Genomic DNA, 20,612 nt, shown 5'->3' with positions numbered 1-20,612 from the left:
TGCTGACAAGCTGTGGGGCTCTGAGGACAGATGCAGCGGTGATGGGTGGAGGGCTGTGTACCTGCGGAGTGTGGTCCAGCGGGGGAGAGCCACGGTGTCCACAGTGACAGCCCCTGTTGCCCACTCTTCTATTCCGTGCTCCCGGCTGCTTTGCAGGAGAGGCTCCGGCTTCCTTCACGCTTCTCCAAGTGTCTGAACAAAACAATCAAGTGCCGCCTTGCACCAGGGGCTCTGGTGGGTTCTGGCCCCTCCCCCACGGCTGCTGGAGCTGGCTGGATGGCGGGATATTAAGATGGGGTGGGAGGGGGGCATCTGCCAGCCCATGGACCCACAGTACTGCTAGCTGTCTCTTTTGTGGGGAGGCCGGGGCAAGCGGAGAGGGTAGGGGCTTTTCAGAGGAGGGCGCTCTGGGCAAGCGTGCGGACACTAGGTCCGTGAACACAGTGGAGGAAGTGAGGGGGTAGCCAGTCAGCCAGGAGTCAGCTGGCAGCCCTCAGGGCCTAGCTGGAGAAGCCACAGGACACTCTTCACTTCCTGGGACTCCCAGCAGGGGTCCAGGGGTGGCCGTGGGGCATTTTGAGCTGGCAGCGGGAAGGAGAGGGCAGAGGGCCCCTGTGGAGTGAGAGCATTGTGGTTTGGACCTTCAGGGAAAGCCGGGTCTCTTCAGGAGTTGGAACTCGGGCTCTGCCAGTCCTGAGAAGGGGCAGTGCTACGGGGGGCCAGCGCCTGCCACAGTGGGGTGTGGGCAGCTGCAGAGTCCAAGGGGGCCCTCTGGGATTGGCTTACCCAGCCCCAGCCCCAGCCCCAGATCCACTTGAGTCTCATGCCCCTCCCGCTTGCACCCCTTCCCTTCCCCGCCCCACCCCCATTCGTTGGCTTAGGGCTTGCAGAGAATCGCTGTTGAACAGAGAAACTTGCGACAGACAGCCTCTCAGGAGGCAAACACCCGCAAGAGCGCTGGTCCAGGGGTCTCTGGGGAGGCCAGACTCTGCAAGTCAGGTGTTTGGGGTAGGCCCGCTAATCTTTGGCTCTCTCTGCCGGCGCTGGGCGCCGCAGGCTGCGCTCTCCAGCTGAGTGACGCAGAGAGGGCGCTGCGGACCACGCGGAAGGTGCGGAGGGCAGCGGGAGCGGGGCTCAACCTCGGCTCGGGATGCTGGCGCTCCTGCGGGGCCGGGGCGGCAGTCCCGAGCAGCGGCGCGAGTCAGGCGGGCACGGGGCGCTCCCAGTAGGTTCACGCTCTGGCCACGCTCTGGCCTCGGTGAACACCAGCGGGGTGCAGTGGCGAGGTAACCGGACTGGCGCTGGGTGCAGGCGCTGGGTGGAGGCGCGGACCGGGGGAGAATGTGCCGCGGTCGGGGGACGCGGGCTAACGGAGTGCGGAGACCTTGGCTCTGGCCAGCAAGGGCGTGAGCTGGGGCTTGGCTGGAACGCAGAGAAGAGTGCAGGCTCACTGGTCGGGTTTGGGGTCAGGGGCGGGGAGTGGCTGGGGCGCAGACATCCACCCGGTCACTGTGCCATGGCCTGGCGGGCTTTGGGTCAAGGGCGCTGTGACAGGGCCGGGGGCATGGTCTGTCCCGGTGTGTGTTGCCCTGACCTGGGTGATAACCTAGCTGATCTTGGGCCCTTGCTCTGGGCTGCGGGACAAGACCACAAAACCCACTTCCTCTGCCCAAGATGTGTAGCTATTTGTAATGGTCAAATACCTTCATAGCCAGGAGTTCATAACACGCTGGGGAAGGAGTGGCAGGGAGCTGCTGCACGGTTTAGAGAGGAAAGTAGAGGTGGGTGCACTGCCAGCCACTGGCCAGCGTGCCCAGGGCCAGCCACGCGGCAAGTCCATTGCTCTGTCTCCTGGTGAGTGTTTTGGGCTGAGGTGGGTGGGGTACAAGGAGCCCCCTCGTCTGTGCGAGTTCCCATGGTCTTGGGTCCATGAGGCAGCTGTAAAAACTGTACCTAGGAATTTCATTCTTTTGGCCTTGGCGTCTGTTCCTGAGGGTGGGGGGTGGGGTCCACCAGGGGTGGGCTCAGAGCTGGACAGACGGTGTGGACTGCTTCTCCCCCCTACACCTGCTCTCTGCCCTGGGTCCCCTCAGCAGCTCTGTCCCCTGGGGACTGTGCAGCCCAGAGCTCAGGTGCAGATGTGCCCGCACGTGGGCTGTGGCCCTGTGCAGGCTGCTCGCTCTATGAAAACAGCTCCGAGTTCTTGTCAGGTGTCCTGCACCAGGTGACGTTTGTGGGTGTGCATTTTGTATGCCAAATTCTTCCTGTGTGTCTGTCCATCTATCATCTGTCTACCCGCCTATCAGTCAGTATTCTATCTGTCCATCCTCTCAGAAGTCATGCACTTCCCCAGTGCTCTCAGCACTGTGCTGAGGCACGCAGCTGCCTGAGAAATGCAAACCTGAACAAGAGCGCTTCTGAGTTTGGTAAGACAAGGTCCTTCGTGGCACACACATCTCTCTGCCCATCTCATTCCGACTATCGTGTTGTCCTTGTCCTGGCCAGGCCCCTGACAAAGTAGCTGCTTGCCCATGAAATTTACAGGGCCTTGGTTTCCTCTATGTCAACTGGGAACCTTTCTAGCTCATCTGCATCCCTCAGAAGTGGGCTGTGTGGCCAGGTGAGCCACTGCATATGGCAGCAAATGGCCCTCCAAGGGCCACCCAGGGGTAAGGTGTCACCTCCGCATGAGTGCTGGACCCCAGAGGGACCACTGAGCCAGCACTGGTTCCTGTCACTCTGTCTGTTTGGGCTGCTGAACACCACAGATGGGCGGCTTATAAACAACAGAATTTTATTTCTCATGGTTCTGGAGGCTGGAAGTTCGAGATCAGGGTGCGGGCAGGGTTGGTGGGGGGCTCCCTTCTGGGGTGCAGATGTCTCCTTGTGAGCTCACATGGCAGAAGGTGGCAGGGAGCTCTCTGGAGTCTCTTTTATAAGGACGCTAATCCCTTTTTGAGGGCTCCACCCTCATGATCCACTCACCCCCCAAAGGCCCTACCTCCAAAGGCCATCACCCTCGGGGTTAGGGCTTTGACATGTTAGGGGTCACATTCAGACTGTGTTATTCCACTCCTGTTCTCCCCAAATCCATGTCCTCCTCCCATGCAAAATGCACTCACTCCACCCCAGCAGTCCCCAGAGTCTTAACACATTGCAGCATCAACTCTCAAGTCCAAATTCTCGTCTAAACTTTGTTCAAATCAGATGAGGGTGAGACTCGAGGCAGATCCGTCATGAGGCAGGTTGCTGTGAGCCTGTGAAACCAGATGAGTCAGGTGCTTCCAAAATGCGGTGGTGGGACAGGCACAGGAGAGACACCAGACACTGGGCGGGGTCCTGCCTGGGCTAGAATCCCACGTCAGGGGCTCTGCAGGTCTGAGTTGCCTGCCCCTGCGGCTCCTCTGGGCCTTGCATGACCCAGGCAGAGAGCCATGTTCCTGAAGCTCTGGGTGCCCCCATCCTTTGAAACCTGGTGAAAGGAGCTGCCCCACCCAGACTTGTGCATGCTTCGCGTAGCAGTGAAAGCTCTTTCAGATGCCACCTCCAAACTCTCCCAGCTTCGCTGATCATTCAGTTCCGTGAATGACCCCAGGCCATGTCCATGTTTGCATGGCCGGCCACTGCAGCACAGTATTATCTCGGTGCTGTTGTGGGAGGGAGGTGAGCCTCCTCTGGGCAGGCCTGGGATCTGGGAGTGAGCCTTGCTAAAGGGCAGTGCACCTGGAGGGAGTGAGTGTGCAGAGCTGAGGGTTGGCCTGAGCCATGGATGGCACTCAGAGCGTTTGCCTGAGGTCAGCTGCCAGGTGGCTGAATCGCAAGTACCCTGTGCTGAGCTGAGCCAGGAAAGGGCTGGGTGGGTGCCCCACTCCCCGGCAGTTCCCTCACACCTCCCCAGAGCATGTGACCACATGTGGAAGCCGGATGAATGGGCAGGGGAAGGCCTGTTCATGAGGGACCGTCTTGTGTGGTGGAAGGTGATGTGGCAGAAAGGGTTTCCAGGTGGGAGAGTGAGGTGAAACCCTGAGAGGCCCTTTTTTATACCTTCAGAGACACAGGGTGGAGGAGCGTGGCTCCATGGATGACCTCGTGGGGTGACATGGTGGGGTGACATTGTGGGAGGTGACCTCGGGCATCATGGCTTCAGGGAATCGTGTGCTCAGTGTGCCTTAGGGGTGGAGTCAGCGGCCACAGCGCTGGGAGAAAAGGAGATGAGTTCTTTTCAGAGACTTGTTTTGTAGGCAGAGAGCTGTGCCACAACCTGAAACCACTTTGTGCTTAGTAGGGTCTTTTTTTATTTCTGGAAAATGGAAGTGGTGAGCAGATGTCAGGAAGCACGGAGACAGGGCTTGGCTTGTGAACCACACGTGGCTGGCGAGCTCCCTCTGCTTCTGGCCCCCAGCTCCTGGTTGCTGCTGCACGCGCACACGCTAAGTGGCGGGGTTGGGGTGGAAGGCTCTCTCTGGTCCTACACAGTGAGCTGAGGTCGTCAGTCACCCTTATGAATGGGTGCCTGGGGCTTGGGGGTATGCCTGTGCTTCCAAGTGGCCCAGGAACCCCAGCTGAGGGACAGAGTTCAGCAGATGGACAAGTGGCCAGGCTCCATGCCAGGAGCCTAATGGGCCATCTCAGGAGAGCTGCCTATTTTTCCCTCCAATCTATTTCAGCTACCCCCCTCCCCAACACATTTCTGGAACCCTCAGCCTAGCCAGTCCGAGTGAAGCTTGTCCTGAGGGAGGTGGGGGCCCGTGGAGGCTGCAGCACGGGTGTCAGAATGGAGCCCTCGGCCCTGACGAAAGCTGGCTCCAACCAGGAGGAGGGCTTCGGGGTGCAGTCCAGGAGGGTGGCAGACCTGGGCCTGGTCCCCAACCTGCGGCGAAGCAACAGCAGCCTCTGCAGGAACAGGAGGTCGCAGTACCTGTTCAACAGCTGTGAGAAGGTAGGCTTCTCGTGGCCCAGTGACCATAGGACAGGGGACGTCCTGCGGGGCAGAGACTCCTGCTCTGGGTGCCGCAGCCCAGAAAGACCTGGAGGAAAGAGGACTGGAGAGAATAGGGAAGGGGGCAGGCGGCACCATGTCTGCCCCCCATCCTGCTCCCCACATGGGTGTGCTGGGTAAACACTGTGTCTTGGGTGAGATTCATGGAAAGCTGTCACCCCTGACCTCGTTGCCCAGTGCCTTCCTATCCATCCAACTGGGGAGCCCTGAGCACAATCCAAGTCCCGTGCTAGCTGCAAGAAAGGGCCTGGGTGAGACTTTGGGGACCAGCACGCTCGAATGTCGCAGTCCCTGTGAGGTGGGAACGAGGGCATCTCAGCCTGCCATCCCACCAGGACCAGGGTGGGGCATCCAGACCCTCATTGCCACCTTTCTGCCACACCAAGGTGTTCCCAGGAAGGCAGTGCAGTGCTGATGTACAAACTGTAAAGTGCCATACAAATTCCAATTGGGCCCCAGAAAAAGGGCTTCCTCAGGTTCCCACCTCCATCCTGAGTGGACACCTGAGCGGACACCTGAACACCTTCGTCAAGGGTGGCCTAACACTGGGTATGGGAGGGTATGGGCTCCCCTCTTCTGACAAAAGCCCCTTGAAGCTTTTTGGGAGGACAGAGGGGTCGGAGGGAGGTGTAGGACGTGCCAGTGTGAATACTGCTGATTTCATGCCCGTGGATCTCCGAGTGCCATTTTTACCCTCCGCAGGAAAATCTCAGCTCATGGATTCCCGAAAACATCAAGAAGAAAGAATGCATCTACTTTGTGGAGAGCTCCAAACTGTCTGACGCTGGGTGAGGGACTCTTTCTCTGTTTCCATGTGGAGAGGCTGGTGGGAGCAAGACCAGGCAGGCCTCAGCCTGGGCCCGTCCTGAGTGCACCAGCCTGGGGTGAGCTGGGCCTTCCATTCACCCCTGAGCTGCCCGTGGGGAAGGAGTCCCTCCCCACTCTGCTTCGCAGTTGTGGTTCAGAGACTTTGATCCGCTGGCTCAGGTCATAACATGGCTGCTCTCCAGCGAGGCTCGGCCCCACTCAGTGGTTCAGGCTCCGTGTGGCCCACCTCCAGGGCCACTCATGTCCCTCTGGAGCAGTGTGTGGGGCTCGGGGACCACCCACATCTCAGACCCCTCACTGAGGAGGGCCCTGAGCCCAGACAGACCCACCTGCCTTCAGGTGAGCCGGGCCGGGCAGGGCCACCCAGGCTGCCCCCACAGGCAGCAGGGGCCACTTTGCCTTCAGGCTGCCGGCCTTGCCCTCCTGGGCTGTGGACTCCCCAGCAGGGTGCCTCTGACTTGGGTAAACCTGAGGGCACATGTGGAGGGACGCCACACGTTCCTGTTCCTGGGGCGGTGGTTCCCTCATTTTATTTTATTTTTTATTTTAAGATATATTTTATTGATTATGCCATTATAGTTGTCCTATTCCCCCTTCATTTCCCTCCACCCTGCACATCCCTCCCCCACCATTCCCCCCCTTTAGTTTATGTCCATGTGTCACAAGTTCTTTAGATTCTATATTTCCCATAGTATTCCTGCCTGCCCCCTGTCTATTTTCTACCTACCGTCTATGCTACTTATTCTCAGTACCTTCTCCCCCCTTCTCCTCCTCCCACTCCCCTGTTGCTAACCCTCCATGTGTTCTTCATTTCTATGGTTCCGCTCCTGGTCTAGCTGTCCTCTTAGTTTGCTTTTGTGTTAGGTGTGGTTGTTAATAACTGAGAGTTTGTTGTCCTTTCACTGTTCATATTTTTATCTTCTTTTTCTTAGATAAATTCCTTTAACATTTCATATAATAAGGGCTTGGTGATGATGAACTCCTTGAATTTCATCTTATCTGAGAAGCACTTTATCTGCCCTTCCATTCTAAATGAAAGCTTTGCTGGATAGAGCAATCTTGGATGTAGGTCTTTGGATTTCATGACTTGGAATACTTCTTTCCAACCCCTTCTTGCCTGTAAGGTCTCTTTTGAGAAATCAGCTGACAGTCTGATGGGAACTCCTTTGTAGGTAACTGTCCCCTTATCTCTTGCTGCTTCTAGGATTCTTTCCTTCATTTTAATCTTAGCTAATGTAATTATGATGTGCCTTGGTGTGTTTTTTCTTAGGTCCAACTTCTTTGGGACTCTCTGAGCTTCCTGGATTTCCTGGAAGTCTATTTCCTTTGCCAGATTGGGGAAGTTCTCCTTTATTATTTGTTCAAATAAGTTTTCCACTTGTTGCTTTTCTCTTCTCCTTCTGGTACCCCTATAATTTGAATGTTGGAATGTTTAAAGATGTCCTGGAGGTTCCTAAGCCTCTCCTCATTTTTTTTGAATTCTTGTTTCTTCATTCTTTTCTGTTTGGTCATTTTTTTCTTCCTTTTGGTCCACTCCCTTGATTTGAGTCTCAGTTTCCTTTCCATCACTATTGGTTTCCTGTGCATTTCCCTTCATTTCACTTAGTTTAGCCTTCATTTGTTCCTGTAATTTGTGACTAAAATCAACCCATTCTGTGAGCACCCTGATCACCAGTATTTTGAACTGTGCATCTGATAGGCTGGCTATTTCTTGGTCGTTTAGAATTATTGGCTCTAGGGCTTTGAGCTGTTCTTGAGTCATGAAGTTTTGGTTTGTACCTGTTAAGTGTAAGGGGTGGAGCCTTAGGTGTTCACCAGGGTGGGGCAACCCAGTTGCTGGGTTGTGACGCTGTATGTGGGGGCAGGGTCAGAGAGGGGCAATGGCGTTTGTTCCACTGTCTCTCAGATTTTGGTCCCCTCTGCTGGTTCCTGCAAGCAAGCAGGCCCCCCCTGGTGCCAGCTCCAGGGTGTGTGGGCCTGTGCACCCTCCAGGACCCTGTGGGTCTCTCCAACAAACTCTCTGTGAGCCTGGAAGCCTCCCCCGGCACCTTGACCCCGAAAAGTCTTTCTAATTGGCACTTTCAGGCTCTAATTTCCGTCACTGGGGCCCTAGCCTGATCGGTCTGTCTCATTGCTTGCTCCTTTGCTTGGTTTTTCTGCGTGCGAATGTGTGACCGGGGTCAGCCAGCCGCCTTGCACCCTCACTGGGTCCGCCTGTTGCCACCCCACGCCTGGGATCTGCCAACCGCCACCTGAGCTCTGGGGTCAGTCCTGCCGATCTTTCCTGCCCGACCCTGTTCTGCCAGCCGCTGACTGGGCCCTTCTTACCAGTCTGGATGAAGGGTTCGTTGTTGTCGGACTTCTGTACAGTTCAATTTTCTGTGTTTTGGCTGCATTTTTGTTACTAAAACTTTGTTGTCTTTAAACTTGGTTGTGCGAGGAGGCACAGTGTTTCCACCTACACCACCATTGTGGCCGGAAGTCCCCTTGTTTTATTAAATCCATCAGAGTAACACTGGTTAATAACACTGCATGAATTTCAGGTGCTCAGCTTCACACTTTGACAGCTGTTCATGGCACTGAGTGTTGGCCACCTGCAATCTAATCTGTCACCATGCATTTGACCCCCTTCACCCTTTCAGCCTTCCCCACTTCCTGCCCCCTCTGTGTTGTCTGAGTCCGCAAGGCTGTTTGTTTTGTTTTGTTTGTTCATTTGTTGCTTTCTGTTTTATGTCTCGTGTGAGGGAAATCATATGGTTCTTGTCCTTATCTCCCTGACTTATTTCACTTAGAACATCTGTGATGCTCTCAAGAGCCATCTATGTTTTCCCAAATATCAGTATTTTATCTTTTTTATGGCTGTGTATTATTCCATGGTGTATACGAAACATAGGTACTAAGCTTATGACCTTGGTCCCAGAGGGGTTATGGTAAACTTGACCCCAAAGGCAAGGGAAGTAAAAGAAACAAATAAATGAACAGACTACATGAAACTAACAGGCTTCTGCAGAGCAAAAGAAACCATCAACAAACAAAAAGGCAACCCACCGAGTGGGAGAAGCCATTTGCAAACAATATCTCTGATGAGGGACTAATATTCAAAATATATAAAGAATTCATACAACGAAACAATATAACACAAGCAGTCCTATTTAAAAATGGGCAGAGGATCTGAACAGACACTTTCCCAAAGAAGACTTATTTATGTCCAATAGACATGTGAAAAGAGGCTCAACATCACTAACCATCAGGGAAATGCAAATCAAAACTCACTCCTGTGAGGGTGGCTATTGTCAATAAGACGAGAAGGAAGTGTTGGTGAGAACATGGAGAAAGTGAACCCCTGTAGGGTGCCAGTGGGGATGTGAGACGGTGCAGCCGCTGTGGGAAGCAGCATGGGGGCTCCTCAGAAACCGAAGGCCAGTGACCCGGAAGTCCCTCCGTCAGGGCTCCTTGGGGGTGAATGGAGTGTAGATTCTAGGCTGTGTTTCCCTCCCAGCCACACTGTAGTCTACACTGTGCCGCAAATGAGCCATGCTCTTTCTTACTTCTGTCACCTGGAGAACTCCTACTTGTCCTTCAAGGCCTCATGCAGACATTGCCTCTGCTGTGAAGCCCTCCTTGACCACTCCGTGGGGAGTAGCCTGTTCCTCCCGACACCCTCTGTATAGTTCTCTTTTCTGAGTTCTGACCTCTGACCGAGGCACAGTCGCTTTTCACTTCCCACGCTGGATGAATAGTCAGCAGCCAGCTCACATGTGCTACATAATACAGGAGGAGGGGCATCCTGTGTGGAGAAGATGGAAAACGACTGTGACACAGGGTCAGATGTGAATGGTCACTGCCGTTTCTGGGATGTGGTGCTATGCCCAGGGTGTTGTCACCCAAAGTGCCCTGTGGGTGTTGGGGGGTGGGGTGAGTTGACACCCTGTGTTAGCTCCTTTTCATATAAGAGCCCTCATTTCTCATGGCGGCCCTAGGTTAGACCCGGAGTTAGAGAAACTTGCGCCCATGCTCCAGCTGACAGCTTGGCGGTGGGTGACCTTGAATGTACTTGGTGCGTGATCAGAGTTTCAGGTTTATGCTGTGCATTCCAACAGTATACTGAGTACCTCACGTTAAGCTCTCTGGTCTTAGTTATTTTAAAATAGGTTTATAAAAATAGGCTTGCAGGGAACTTGTGATGCACAAGCTTCCTGTATAGAAATCACTGGTTTCAAGACAATTTGAAGACTGTAATCTGGTGTCTAGTTTGTAGGGTTCAGGGGTGCCATTGACTGAGCCCCAGGCCTATCTTTCTCCGGAACTCTGAACCAGTGGAGAACCGTTGACAGCGGCCAGTGAGGGCTGGGGCCCAGGGGAGGGGAGACAGGTTGAATTTAAGGCAGAAACGGGGCTCTCTGCTCCTTTAGTGCCTCTGTCTGCCTTGAAGAAATGGTGCTCAGTGTGCGTTTGGTTCTGAAAACTTCCAGAAGCACCTTTATTAGCATGAGGTTTGATGCGAGGAGTTGCTACAGAGAGAGAACAGGTGGACTGTCCTGCTCGCTCAGGTGTTACCTGAGAGCCTGTGAGTGTGTGAATGTGTGCAGGTGGGAGACTGTAGGCAGCAGCTGCGTCAGACTGCAGGGAGGAACCCTGCTGGGGGAGAAGGTGCCGCCCCCTGAGGGGTCCTGGCAGAGCTGTTCCCATTTATGCCCATCTAGGTCAGGCACTGGGAGCCATTCCTGACCAGTTTCTGGGTCGGCAGTTTCAGTGTGGTTTCCTGCACTGGGTCAGGCAGGCTTGGAATCACCGCGTAACTACGCTCTAATCTCATCAGAAGGCGACAGTTTAGAGAGGAAGGAAAGGAGGTGGTTGTCACAGGCCGACTGTTAGAAACCTAGAAAAGTCTGGGGCAGTCGTGGGCCAGCGCAGGGGAGCTCGGGGCCTCACCCTGCGGCGCCCTTCCCTGCCTCGGGCTATAAAGCGAGGCCGCTCCAGCTGTTCCCTAAGGTGCCCTGCGTCTTCTGGAGGGGTCGTAGAGGAGGGTCAGAAACACAGGTAGCCAGGGACCTGCTTCGTGAGCAGCGAAGGGACAGTCTGAGGGGACCGAGAGCACTTGGGTTCCCGGCATGAGGTGGGTCTCTTGTCCTTGGTCCCCTGCATGGTTAGTAATTCGAATTAATAAAATACCTTGATCAGTCACGACCCATCTGCATCCTCATTTGACCTTCACAAATCCTGCAGGGTTGGGGTCAGGGGATGTATTCTTTTTCCCAGTTAATGATTGAGAAACTGGCATTCAAAGCACTTAGCAAGTGGCAAGAAACCTGTTTTCTTTCTCCTGGCAGTCTAGTAGTCTCTCCCCTGTATTGCCTGGTTCAGGCTTTAGACTGTCTTTCTTTTTGATGTATTTTGTATCATCTGTATCTACACTTTTAGGCCATTTGTTAACTATTAGAAAGTAGAATCTAAAACGTTTGTAGATTTCTAGTTTAAACAAGGTGTGATTGGCTGGGTGAGGCAGGGGAGCCTCCTTACTGCCCCCATGTGGCTATCACAGACACTGCAGCTGTGGCTGGTGCCTCCTTACTGCTGGGTGAGGATGGGAGGCCCGGCTCTCCTCTGGGCCTCCTCCCACACCCTCAGTGGGGAGTGGGGGGCCGGAGGTGGGGCGCCTTGGTACCCGTGGTGACCTCGCGGCCTTTGCAGGAAGGTGGTGTGTAAGTGCGGCTACACACGCGAGCAGCACTTGGAGGAGGCCGTCAGGCCCCACGCCTTCCAGAGCAATGAGTGGGACCCGAAAAAGCACGTCCAGGAGATGCCGACGGACGCCTTTGGTGACATTGTCTTCACAGGCCTGAGCCAGAAGGTGGGAAAGGTTGGTTTCCATCTCCCCGTTGCTCTGACTGTAGGCCAGAGCCCGCCAGTGGTAACTCCCAGTGGCCAGACTTCTGGGGTGGGGTGAGGGTGGGGGGCTGGCTGAAAGCCTGGGGGCACAGAATCCTCCCAATGTAAGGAATGAGGCAAGTGGGGCTCCGCCGGGCTACCAGGAGACACGTGTGCTCTCAGTGTCCTTGGCTCCCGCAGAGCAGGTCGGGGCTGCTGCCCGGGAGCAGAGGGAATAAATTCTGCCCCGGACGCCCTGGGCATTCTGTCAGGCCTGGGAGGGCACGGGGGAGCACATCAGCCCCGGGCACAGGTCCAGAGGACTGCCTGGGAGGAGATGGGGAGCAACTCATGACCCAGCACTGGGGCCTGGATGTCCCCAACCTGTGCAAAGGGGCCGATGACCCCCGGGCAGAGGTAGGAGGTGGCCAACCAGGGTGGGTGGGACCCCAGCAGAGCCTAGGGTCTCAGGCTGGTCCCTACATCAGCAGCATCAATAAGCAAGTTCTCGGTCCCACCCAATCTGTGGAATCAGGGGCCCACCCACCTGCATTTTAACTAGCCTTCCAGCGTCACAGCTCCTGGACACCACTGTCCTATGGGGTCTGGTGGAACCACTTAGTCCTGTGATTGGTTTCTGGAACCCCCGGACCTTGTACCAGCTGGGAGAGGCTTCTGCCCTCAACTTCTCTGAGTTGCTGAGAGTCTGCCCGAGTGGCCATGGAGGTGGAATAAGGGGGGTCCTGGGGTCACCAGCCCCAGAGCCACCCTGTGTCAGCACTGTCATGGTTTGGGTGCTTTCCAAGCCCCTGTCCCTTTGAGCTGCTCTCCAGGCTGCTGGTCTCTCACTCAATAGGAGGAGTTCCCCGGGAAGATAGGGATGGGGGTCTTCTGTAGCATGGGGGCTCAGAGCAAGAGCAGACCCTGAGGGGAGTGCCTGAGGACTACTGACTTCACATGACAGCCAGGGCATGGGGACCCAAGACAGGGGTGCTGGCCGTGTGGGAGGTGGCACTGGGCGAAGAGAAGGAAAGGCACTCCCGTGCGGCACCAGAGGCAGTGGCAGTCATGGCTCTCTCAATGAAGTTGGAATTGGTACGAGAGGCCCCAGGCTGAGGAGCTGCCAAGACAGAGAGGAGGCGTGGGGAGGGTGCTGCGGCTCTGGGCCGGCTGAGGGGGCGTGAGGACGGCAGGCTGGCTGTGTGACACCTGTCATTCCCACTGGCCTCCCTTCCTGCCTTTGCCTCCCCCTGTCTCTCTTTGCGTGTCCTGCTTGGGCAAGGCTACTTGTACTCGCTGGACCTGGACCCAGGGCGTGAGGCGTCCCCTGGCTGGGCATGGATGGATGTGGGGTGTCTGAGTGCTCAGGTGGGTGCCCACTGACCTGGGGCCTCGTCTACTCTCTCCTGACTCCCCTGCAGTATGTCCGCCTCTCCCAAGACACTCCCTCCAGCGTGACCTACCAACTCATGACCCAGCACTGGGGCCTGGACGTCCCCAACCTCCTCATTTCGGTCACGGGTGGGGCCAAGGACTTCAACATGAAGCCCCGGCTGAAGAGTGTCTTCCGCAGAGGCCTGGTCAAAGTGGCCCAGACCACAGGTAGGCCCCGGGACAATGGACAAGCTGAGGAGACAGCACCAGGCAGGAGGTCCCTGTGAGGCCCAGGCGAGGCTTTGGGCCTGGTGGGCCCTCAGGAGTCGCTCAGGCCATGCCTGGTAGGGCGGAGAAGTGCCTGGTCAGACTCCCCCAGCCTTGTCTGCCTGCAGCCCTTTCCTCCACGTCTACTGCCATCCCTTGGCTTGTTCAATGGGGCAGATGTGGCCCCACTTAGCTCCCTGATGGCGAGGCCCTGCTGGGCATGGGGCAGAGGCCTGGGAACCTTGAGCCGCCACTGCCGGTGGGGAAAGGAGGCCGGAGGAAACCGTGTAGGTCAGGGTTTCTCTGTGAACTAATCCTTTCAGACATATGCCTGAAAGTGGGTTTGGAAGCCCTGCAGGTGCAGGGTCTGATCGTCAGAAGCACGCGGAGCCCTGGGTGTCAGGCATGTGTGTGGCAGGGTGCACGCTGGGACCTACAGCCTGCCTGCCCTCTGCTCCTTTCCCCAGGAGCCTGGATTATCACCGGGGGCTCCCACACTGGCGTGATGAAGCAGGTGGGCGAGGCTGTGCGTGACTTCAGCCTGAGCAGCAGCTACAATGAGGGGGAAATCGTCACCATTGGGATCGCCACGTGGGGCACCGTGCACAACCGCGAGGGCCTGATCCACCCCACAGTGAGCTGCTCGGGCCCTCCTGGGTGGGATCTTGGAGGAAGTGCTGTTGGGATCTCACGGGCACTGCAGTGGGCAGACCATCACCTGGGCTCCAGTGTAAATGCACAACAAAGGGACCAGGCTGGACAGGGACAAAGGAGACCTGGGCTCAAGTGTCCCTGGTGACCCAGGATAAGTGGCTATCTTGGCTGGACTCTGGTTTTCTCTCTTAAGATCTTGTAGGATGAGTATATGTAAAAGTCCCCAACTCGCCACCACTGGCCACCGGCACAGCCGCTCGGGCGTGAGCTGGTCTCACGGGAGGAAGTAGCGAGGCCGGGGTCACACAGGGAGGAGCAGCTGGGTGGACGGAACCCGCTGTTCTCTGTGGACAGCAGGGGCGTGTGCGCTGGTACAGCACCACCCCTGCGGGGTCCGTGTCCTGGGGCTGCCGTAANGGCACTGCAGTGGGCAGACCATCACCTGGGCTCCAGTGTAAATGCACAACAAAGGGACCAGGCTGGACAGGGACAAAGGAGACCTGGGCTCAAGTGTCCCTGGTGACCCAGGATAAGTGGCTATCTTGGCTGGACTCTGGTTTTCTCTCTTAAGATCTTGTAGGATGAGTATATGTAAAAGTCCCCAACTCGCCACCACTGGCCACCGGCACAGCCGCTCGGGCGTGAGCTGGTCTCACGGGAGGAAGTAGCGAGGCTGGGGTCACACAGGGAGGAGCAGCTGGGTGGACGGAACCCGCTGTTCTCTGTGGACAGCAGGGGCGTGTGCGCTGGTGCAGCACCACCCCTGCTGGGTCCTTGTCCTGGGGCTGCCGTAACTAATGATTGCAGCCCTGGTGGCCCAAAGCCACAGAAATGTCCTCTCCCACGGTTCTGGGGACCAGAACTCAGGGAGCGGCATCACTTGGCCAAAGTCAAGATGCTGGTCAGGCCTGGCTTCCTCCAAAGGCCATAGGGACAAACCATTCCTGCCTCTTCCAGCTCCTGGCAGCTGCCTGCTCTCCTTGGCTTGGGGCCGCATCCCTGCAGTCTCTATCTTCCTGGCCACGTGGCCACTCCCCTTCTGTTGTCAAATCTCCCTCCGCCTCTCTCTTTTAAGTACACTTGTGATGGTGGCATTTAGGACCCACCTGTAGTCTTCTAGGGTAATCGAGGGTAATCCTCCCGTGTTGAGGTCCTTAACTTAGTCACAACTGCAAAGACTTCCTCCAGATAAGGTCACATGCACAGGTCCCAGGGATTAGGACCCGCTGTCCCTGGGGGTCATCACCCGCCTGTCAGGCCCCCATTTCTGGCCTTCACAACACAGACCCTCCCATCCACGTGTCCGCCTCTCCCCCGGCCACCCCCAGGGCGGCTTCCCCGCCGAGTACATCGTGGATGAGGAAGGCCAGGGTCACCTGACCTGCCTGGACAGCAACCACTCCCACTTCATCCTCGTGGACGATGGGACCCACGGCCAATACGGGGTCGAGATCCCCCTGAGATCCAAGCTAGAGAAGTTCATTTCGGAGCAGACGAAGGAGAGAGGAGGTGAGGGAGCACATTTCCGGGGGCATCTGGGGTGGAGAGGGGGGCAGGCTGGTCCCAGTGACCAGGACACAGCAGGCAGGGGCTTGGGGTGCAGTTAGAATGCATCCGGGTTTCTTAACACCTGTTCGGGGAGGTCACGTCCCCGTGCCCCGTGTGGCCAGGGGAGGAGAGTCAGGGCAGGTCCTTGCTTTTTCTCTCACTGTCAGGACTGCCCTGAGGCCCCTCCCACACTCGGTCTCAGGTTGGAAACAAGAATGTGTGACACCTTCTCTGTTGTGGGTGGGACAGAAGGGATCCTGGGACAGTGGGGGCCCAATAGGGGGCTTTCGCATAGGCTGTGGGGAGGGGTGTGGGCGGGACCTGAGGCACGGGGATCTAGCTCTGTACCTGGGCTCACGAGGTACAGAACAGGTTTTCAAACTTTGCTGCAAACGAGTGCCCTGGAGGCTTGTCCGTCACCGCGTGGCCTCTGGCTCAGGTCTGGCAGGTCTGGGTGGGCGGGAGCTTACACTCTGAAGTTCCCCAGTGGCCCTGACCTGCTGGTTGGGGACCATGCTTTGAGCTCCTGGCTTTGACTGAGGGACCCGTGGTGGGACTGTTAGGGGTATGTGAGTGTGCAGGGTCAGTGAAACTGGCTGGCACTTGGAAAGAAAGTTTGCTGTCCGGCCAAAGATATTTCTAAAGTCTTCACAAGACCCCTGGCTGCAGGCTGCATGAAAGGCTCTCAGGGTGGGGCCGAGTGTGTGGACAGAGGGCTGAGGACGGTCCCCGTGGTTCCGGTGCTGCACTCCCGGGCCGCATGGCGTGTTATGCTCACCTGCTTGGGGTATCCTGTGGCGTGCCCAGACTTGGATGGGCTGCGGAGGAAAGCGGGGAGTCGTTGTGGCCTGCTGGGCCGAGAAGGCTGGCTGGGGGACCCCGGGTGTTGCTCTGCCGGCCACAGTCCTCGCCTTCTCCTCCCACCCGGGAAGGGCGCAGGGGTGGCAAGTGTGAGCAGAGGAGCAGTTGCAGGGCCTTGAATGTGCTCACTTCCGTGGAACAAGTGTGTGACTCCAGAGCATGAGCCTTTAAAAGCTCCTTAGTGCCCCGTGAGGTGCCTCCCAGCAGACGGACGCATCTTCACGATGAGGCTGGAGCTGGCAGGGGGAGGGAGGCATCCCAGGCGGAGCTTCTGAGCTCCGCACCCCTCACTGGGGCTCTGCGCTTTGTCCTAGGCGTGGCCATCAAGATCCCTATCGTGTGTGTGGTGCTGGAGGGAGGACCGGGCACACTTCATGTAAGTACTGGCCAGCCGGGTGGGGACCGGGGTGGGGGGTCGGGTCAGGGTCTGCTGCGGTGGGTCAACTGACCCAAGCTGCTGTTATCAGCATTCCACTGGGACACTGGCAAGAGCAGGCAAGGAGCTTGTCCCCCGTGTGATGGAGGAAGGGTGGTGCCCCATGTGGCGGGGCCGTCTCCTGGTGAGGGGAGGGGGCACTGGCCCTGGGCGGTCGACCAGTAAGTGGGGCTCCAGAGGGGACTGCACAGGGATGGAGCTGATAGCCCCTCCTCCCAGGGCCGGGGCAGCATGGTGGGTTTCTGGAACTCCGCACCCACACTCAGGCCCATGGGACCAGCAGCTGAACAGAAGGCAGGTTCCTCCGTGGTTTGAACACGCTGCCCACGGACCTGTGTTCAGAGCCCCCTCCGAGGTGTGGGGTTCCCCTCATTTTGGTATCTCTGCTGTAGGAACACATGCGGCATTGCAGCCTGTCGGTCTGGGGCAGGAGCCTAGAAAATGTCACTCGTGTTTCATGCTCCCAGGAGGAGAAAGGAACCCTGGGCTTTCCTGGGGAGGCGGGGTGCCTCTGGCCCCCCCTTCCTCTGCACTCAGACTCCTCCTCACAATCTCCCGTGGATGGGGCCCAGACGAGGCCCAGGCTGGGGCCGGGGCCCCTTCCTGAAGCTGGGGCCGCCCTGGGTCCCTGGAGGTCTCCCCTTGTCGTCCTAGGCTCACCTGGGCCTGAGTGAGGGGTGACGCTGGCCAGGCAGCGCCCTCTGTTTCTGGAGATGCTCTTGTGCTCTCTCCCTGGTGCTGTTGAGTGACAGGCCAGGAGGAGGTGGGGTGTTAGGCCTGCACCCCACGGTGAATCAGGCGTGGCCGCCTCTCCCCTCTGCCTGCCAGTGCTGCCGCCCCGGTCAGTGTTTTTGGTGAATTTGGCGACAGCCTGTTCACCCTGGTGTTAAAGTGCCACCAGAGATTTTTCCGTTTCGGCAACTGAGTGCGAAGGGGTGAGGGTCAGGTCCTGACTTGCCGGCCCTGCCTTGCAGACCATCTACAACGCCATCACCCACGGCACCCCCTGCGTGGTGGTGGAGGGCTCGGGCCGTGTGGCCGACGTCATCGCCCAGGTGGCCAGCCTGCCCATCTCCGAGATCACCATCTCCCTGATTCAGCAGAAGGTGGCCGTGTTCTTCCAGGAGCTGTTTGAGACCTTCACTGAGGACAGGATCGTGGAGTGGACCAAGAAGGTAAGGTGGGCAGGCACGGCGGTCACCAGGTGTGGCTGACTCCCAGGGGCTGGTGGCCCGGGAAACAGGACCGGGACACTGGGTACCCAGAAGCAGAGGTCCTGGGAGCTGGGGGGTGGTCACAGCAGTGATCTGCAGAGTGTGGGGGCTTCGAGCCCTGGAGGCGGAGGGAGGGCCCAGAGCAGGTGGGCACCCTAAAGGAGGCAGCACGCTGCCGGGCCAAGTGGGGGCATGTCCTGAGCCTGTCACCCAGAGAACGTGCGGCCTGGGCTGGGTTGTGGCAGGGTCGAGAGTGCAGCTGTTCTGGGAAGTGGAGCTGCTGAATTGGAGGCCTGGAGGCCGTGCTACAGCGGGACTGGGCGGAGGGGCGGGCCTGAGACTGGGGCAGCCAGGGGGCTGCTGCTTGGTGACCGGCAGGTGGCAGGGTCCCACCCAGCCTCTGCGCCTGGGGAGTTCAGGGTCTCCAGCGTAGATTCACAGAGGCATCCCAGGGAGCCAGGTGGGGAGGCAGGCAGAGTGTAGTGAGATGGGGCCACCAGGCAGCCTGGGAGGCACCCCCACGCCCCTCGAAGGCGTCGGTGGGCATGGGCCTCTCCTGGGGATCTCCAGGTCTGATGAGCGTTCCGGGGGATCCCCTGGTCTCCAGGGCGTTTGGGGGACTTTGAGGATTGGGAGAAACGTACTGAGCAAAAACAGAGGGGTTTTGAGCCATGACCTGTGGCCGGCAGGCCTGCGAGTTGCCCCAGGGAGAACGGAGGCCCCCGGCCCTGAGCCACCTGCCCTCTGCTGGTTCCTTTTCCTTTCTTTTTCTTCCGGCTTTATTTCTAGGGCCTGCCTTCTCTCTTGCGCTTTTTGTTTGGGGGTCATTTTAGATTTGTAGAGCAGTTGCAAAGACACAGGTCCCCCCCACCCCTCACCCCGCAGACTCGGTGCCTTCGTCAGAACCAAGGGGTGACCCTGGTTCGTCACTGTTAGTGCAACTTGGACTGTTCAGATTCTGTGCTGACCCATGAATGTCCTTTTTCTGCCCCAGCACCCAAACTAAGATGGCTGACTGTGTTTAGCCTGCTTTCTTTTACTGTCTTTTTCTCTTCCTCTTTAAGCATGATGTTAGCTAGCCCACCAGGATTCAAAGACTCTCGGAGACATCACTGTGTGAACTAGATGACAGAGAGGCTGCTCTGGCTGTGGGTGGGCCGGAAGCTGCCCATGCCCCCCACCCATGGGCACCCTACCCCCAAGATCTCTCAGGTTGAGACCCTTCGCCTGGCCCGGGCAACTCATGGCTGTTATGACTGGGGACCACAGTGGCCCTGCAGCTCAGTAATTTTGCTCTAAAATGCACTAAAGGAATTTTTTTTTATCCCTGTAGTGTGAGATACATTGTTGCAGGTGGGCAGAGAAGCTGCAAGGACCCCTTGCAGACCCACCGGCCAGGGCATCCACCCTAGACCGCAGAAGCACTCCTGCAGTTCTCAGAGGATGTCTGGCTCATTTGGGAGCCCTGGGTTAGTTCGAGTGGACCTCAGAGGCAGCTGTGTCCCCAGTCCAGATTTCAGGGGGCCCCATTGAGCCCACAGCCATGACCCTGGCCTCTGACAGTGTGAGGGAGTGGGGCTGGGTCAGCCTCGGCACCCCATGAAGTCTGTGGCCAGCTAAATGAGCCCAGGAGAGAGCCCCATGTACCCCATTTCTCTGGTCATTCTGGCTACTGTATCAGCCACATCTTGAACTTGCCTGACCCCTGCTTCCTGGCCCGATTCTCAGGGGACACTCAGCACCTTTCCTCCAATCCTCATTTCCCCGGCAACAAGTCAGGGCTGCAAAGTCGTCAGGGGCTGTGTCTTTTTCCAGCTCCGTGAACAATGGTCCGGGCTGTGACACTCCCTGGGAATCCAGTTTTCAGGGCCCAGAATGTACTTTCCAAGGCAAGTCAGCCAAGCAGCTAATTTCAGGCCACGTGGGCCGTCCATACTCACCAGCCGGACGAATCGCAGGTGACCGGGTGTGGGGAGCACACTCCCCCCGGGAGCCCTGCTGTTGTGTTTGGGGGCAGGCCGAGGGACTGGGCCCTGGTGGGGTGGAGGGTCGAAGGCAGTGAGCTCACTGTGGATGGGAGCAGGGCCCCTCTTTGGGTCCCCGCACAGGGGCCTGTTCTTGTTGGTGCTCCCTGTGGTTTTGGGTGACCTCATTCTGTGAGACCATTTTGCTGTGTGGTCAGGTCCGTTGGTGAAGAGATGAAGTCTGACTGTGAGCACCAGCCCAGTCCTCAAAGAGCCATCGGGAATGGGCCGGTGGGCCCCGGCCTTTCCTGGGTTAGTTTATAAGTTATTCAGGCAACTCTCAAATGGAGTCTAACCCGGGGTTGTCAAAAGGCGCCTGTTCTAGTCCCCTGTCTGTCGCTGAGTTGAGTCCCTGAAAACGGGGCCCACGCAGAGCATCTTGGCCGTGCCGAGGGGCGGCCCCTTCTTGTCTGTCTCATGATTTGTTCAGCAAACCCCTGGGCGTGGGCCAGCGCTGCCAGGGCGGCCTTTTCCCTCAGATGCTGCCACTGGCACTCATGGACACCAGCCATGGGCGGGGGGCACTCTCGGGGCTCACA

The 20,612-nt window shown here is 57.5% G+C and overlaps 1 protein-coding gene across 7 annotated transcripts in view; it reads left to right on the top strand.

Moving 5' to 3' along the window:
- TRPM2 (transient receptor potential cation channel subfamily M member 2) overlaps nucleotides 1–20,612 on the top strand; it is a 50,244-nt gene that overhangs the window by 252 nt on the left and 29,380 nt on the right. Inside the window, exons 1-9 of one of the 7 annotated variants that reach the window (XM_037065252.1) lie at nucleotides 436–619; nucleotides 4,668–4,939; nucleotides 5,702–5,787; nucleotides 11,519–11,687; nucleotides 13,117–13,297; nucleotides 13,804–13,970; nucleotides 15,319–15,499; nucleotides 16,714–16,775; nucleotides 17,810–18,010. In XM_037065252.1, the coding sequence (XP_036921147.1) occupies nucleotides 4,775–4,939; nucleotides 5,702–5,787; nucleotides 11,519–11,687; nucleotides 13,117–13,297; nucleotides 13,804–13,970; nucleotides 15,319–15,499; nucleotides 16,714–16,775; nucleotides 17,810–18,010 (1,212 nt within the window). In that variant the 5' untranslated portion in view covers nucleotides 436–619; nucleotides 4,668–4,774. The other 6 variants (XM_037065255.1, XM_037065254.1, XM_037065250.1 and 3 more) reach the window with 6 other exon arrangements.

Source organism: Sturnira hondurensis, unplaced genomic scaffold (assembly GCF_014824575.4).
Source record: "Sturnira hondurensis isolate 20B ecotype Veracruz unplaced genomic scaffold, ASM1482457v3 Scaffold0015596, whole genome shotgun sequence".
NCBI lineage: Eukaryota > Metazoa > Chordata > Mammalia > Chiroptera > Phyllostomidae > Sturnira > Sturnira hondurensis.
The sequence above is the reverse complement of the archived record's forward strand: the minus strand, read 5'-3'. Positions and strand labels throughout refer to the sequence as shown.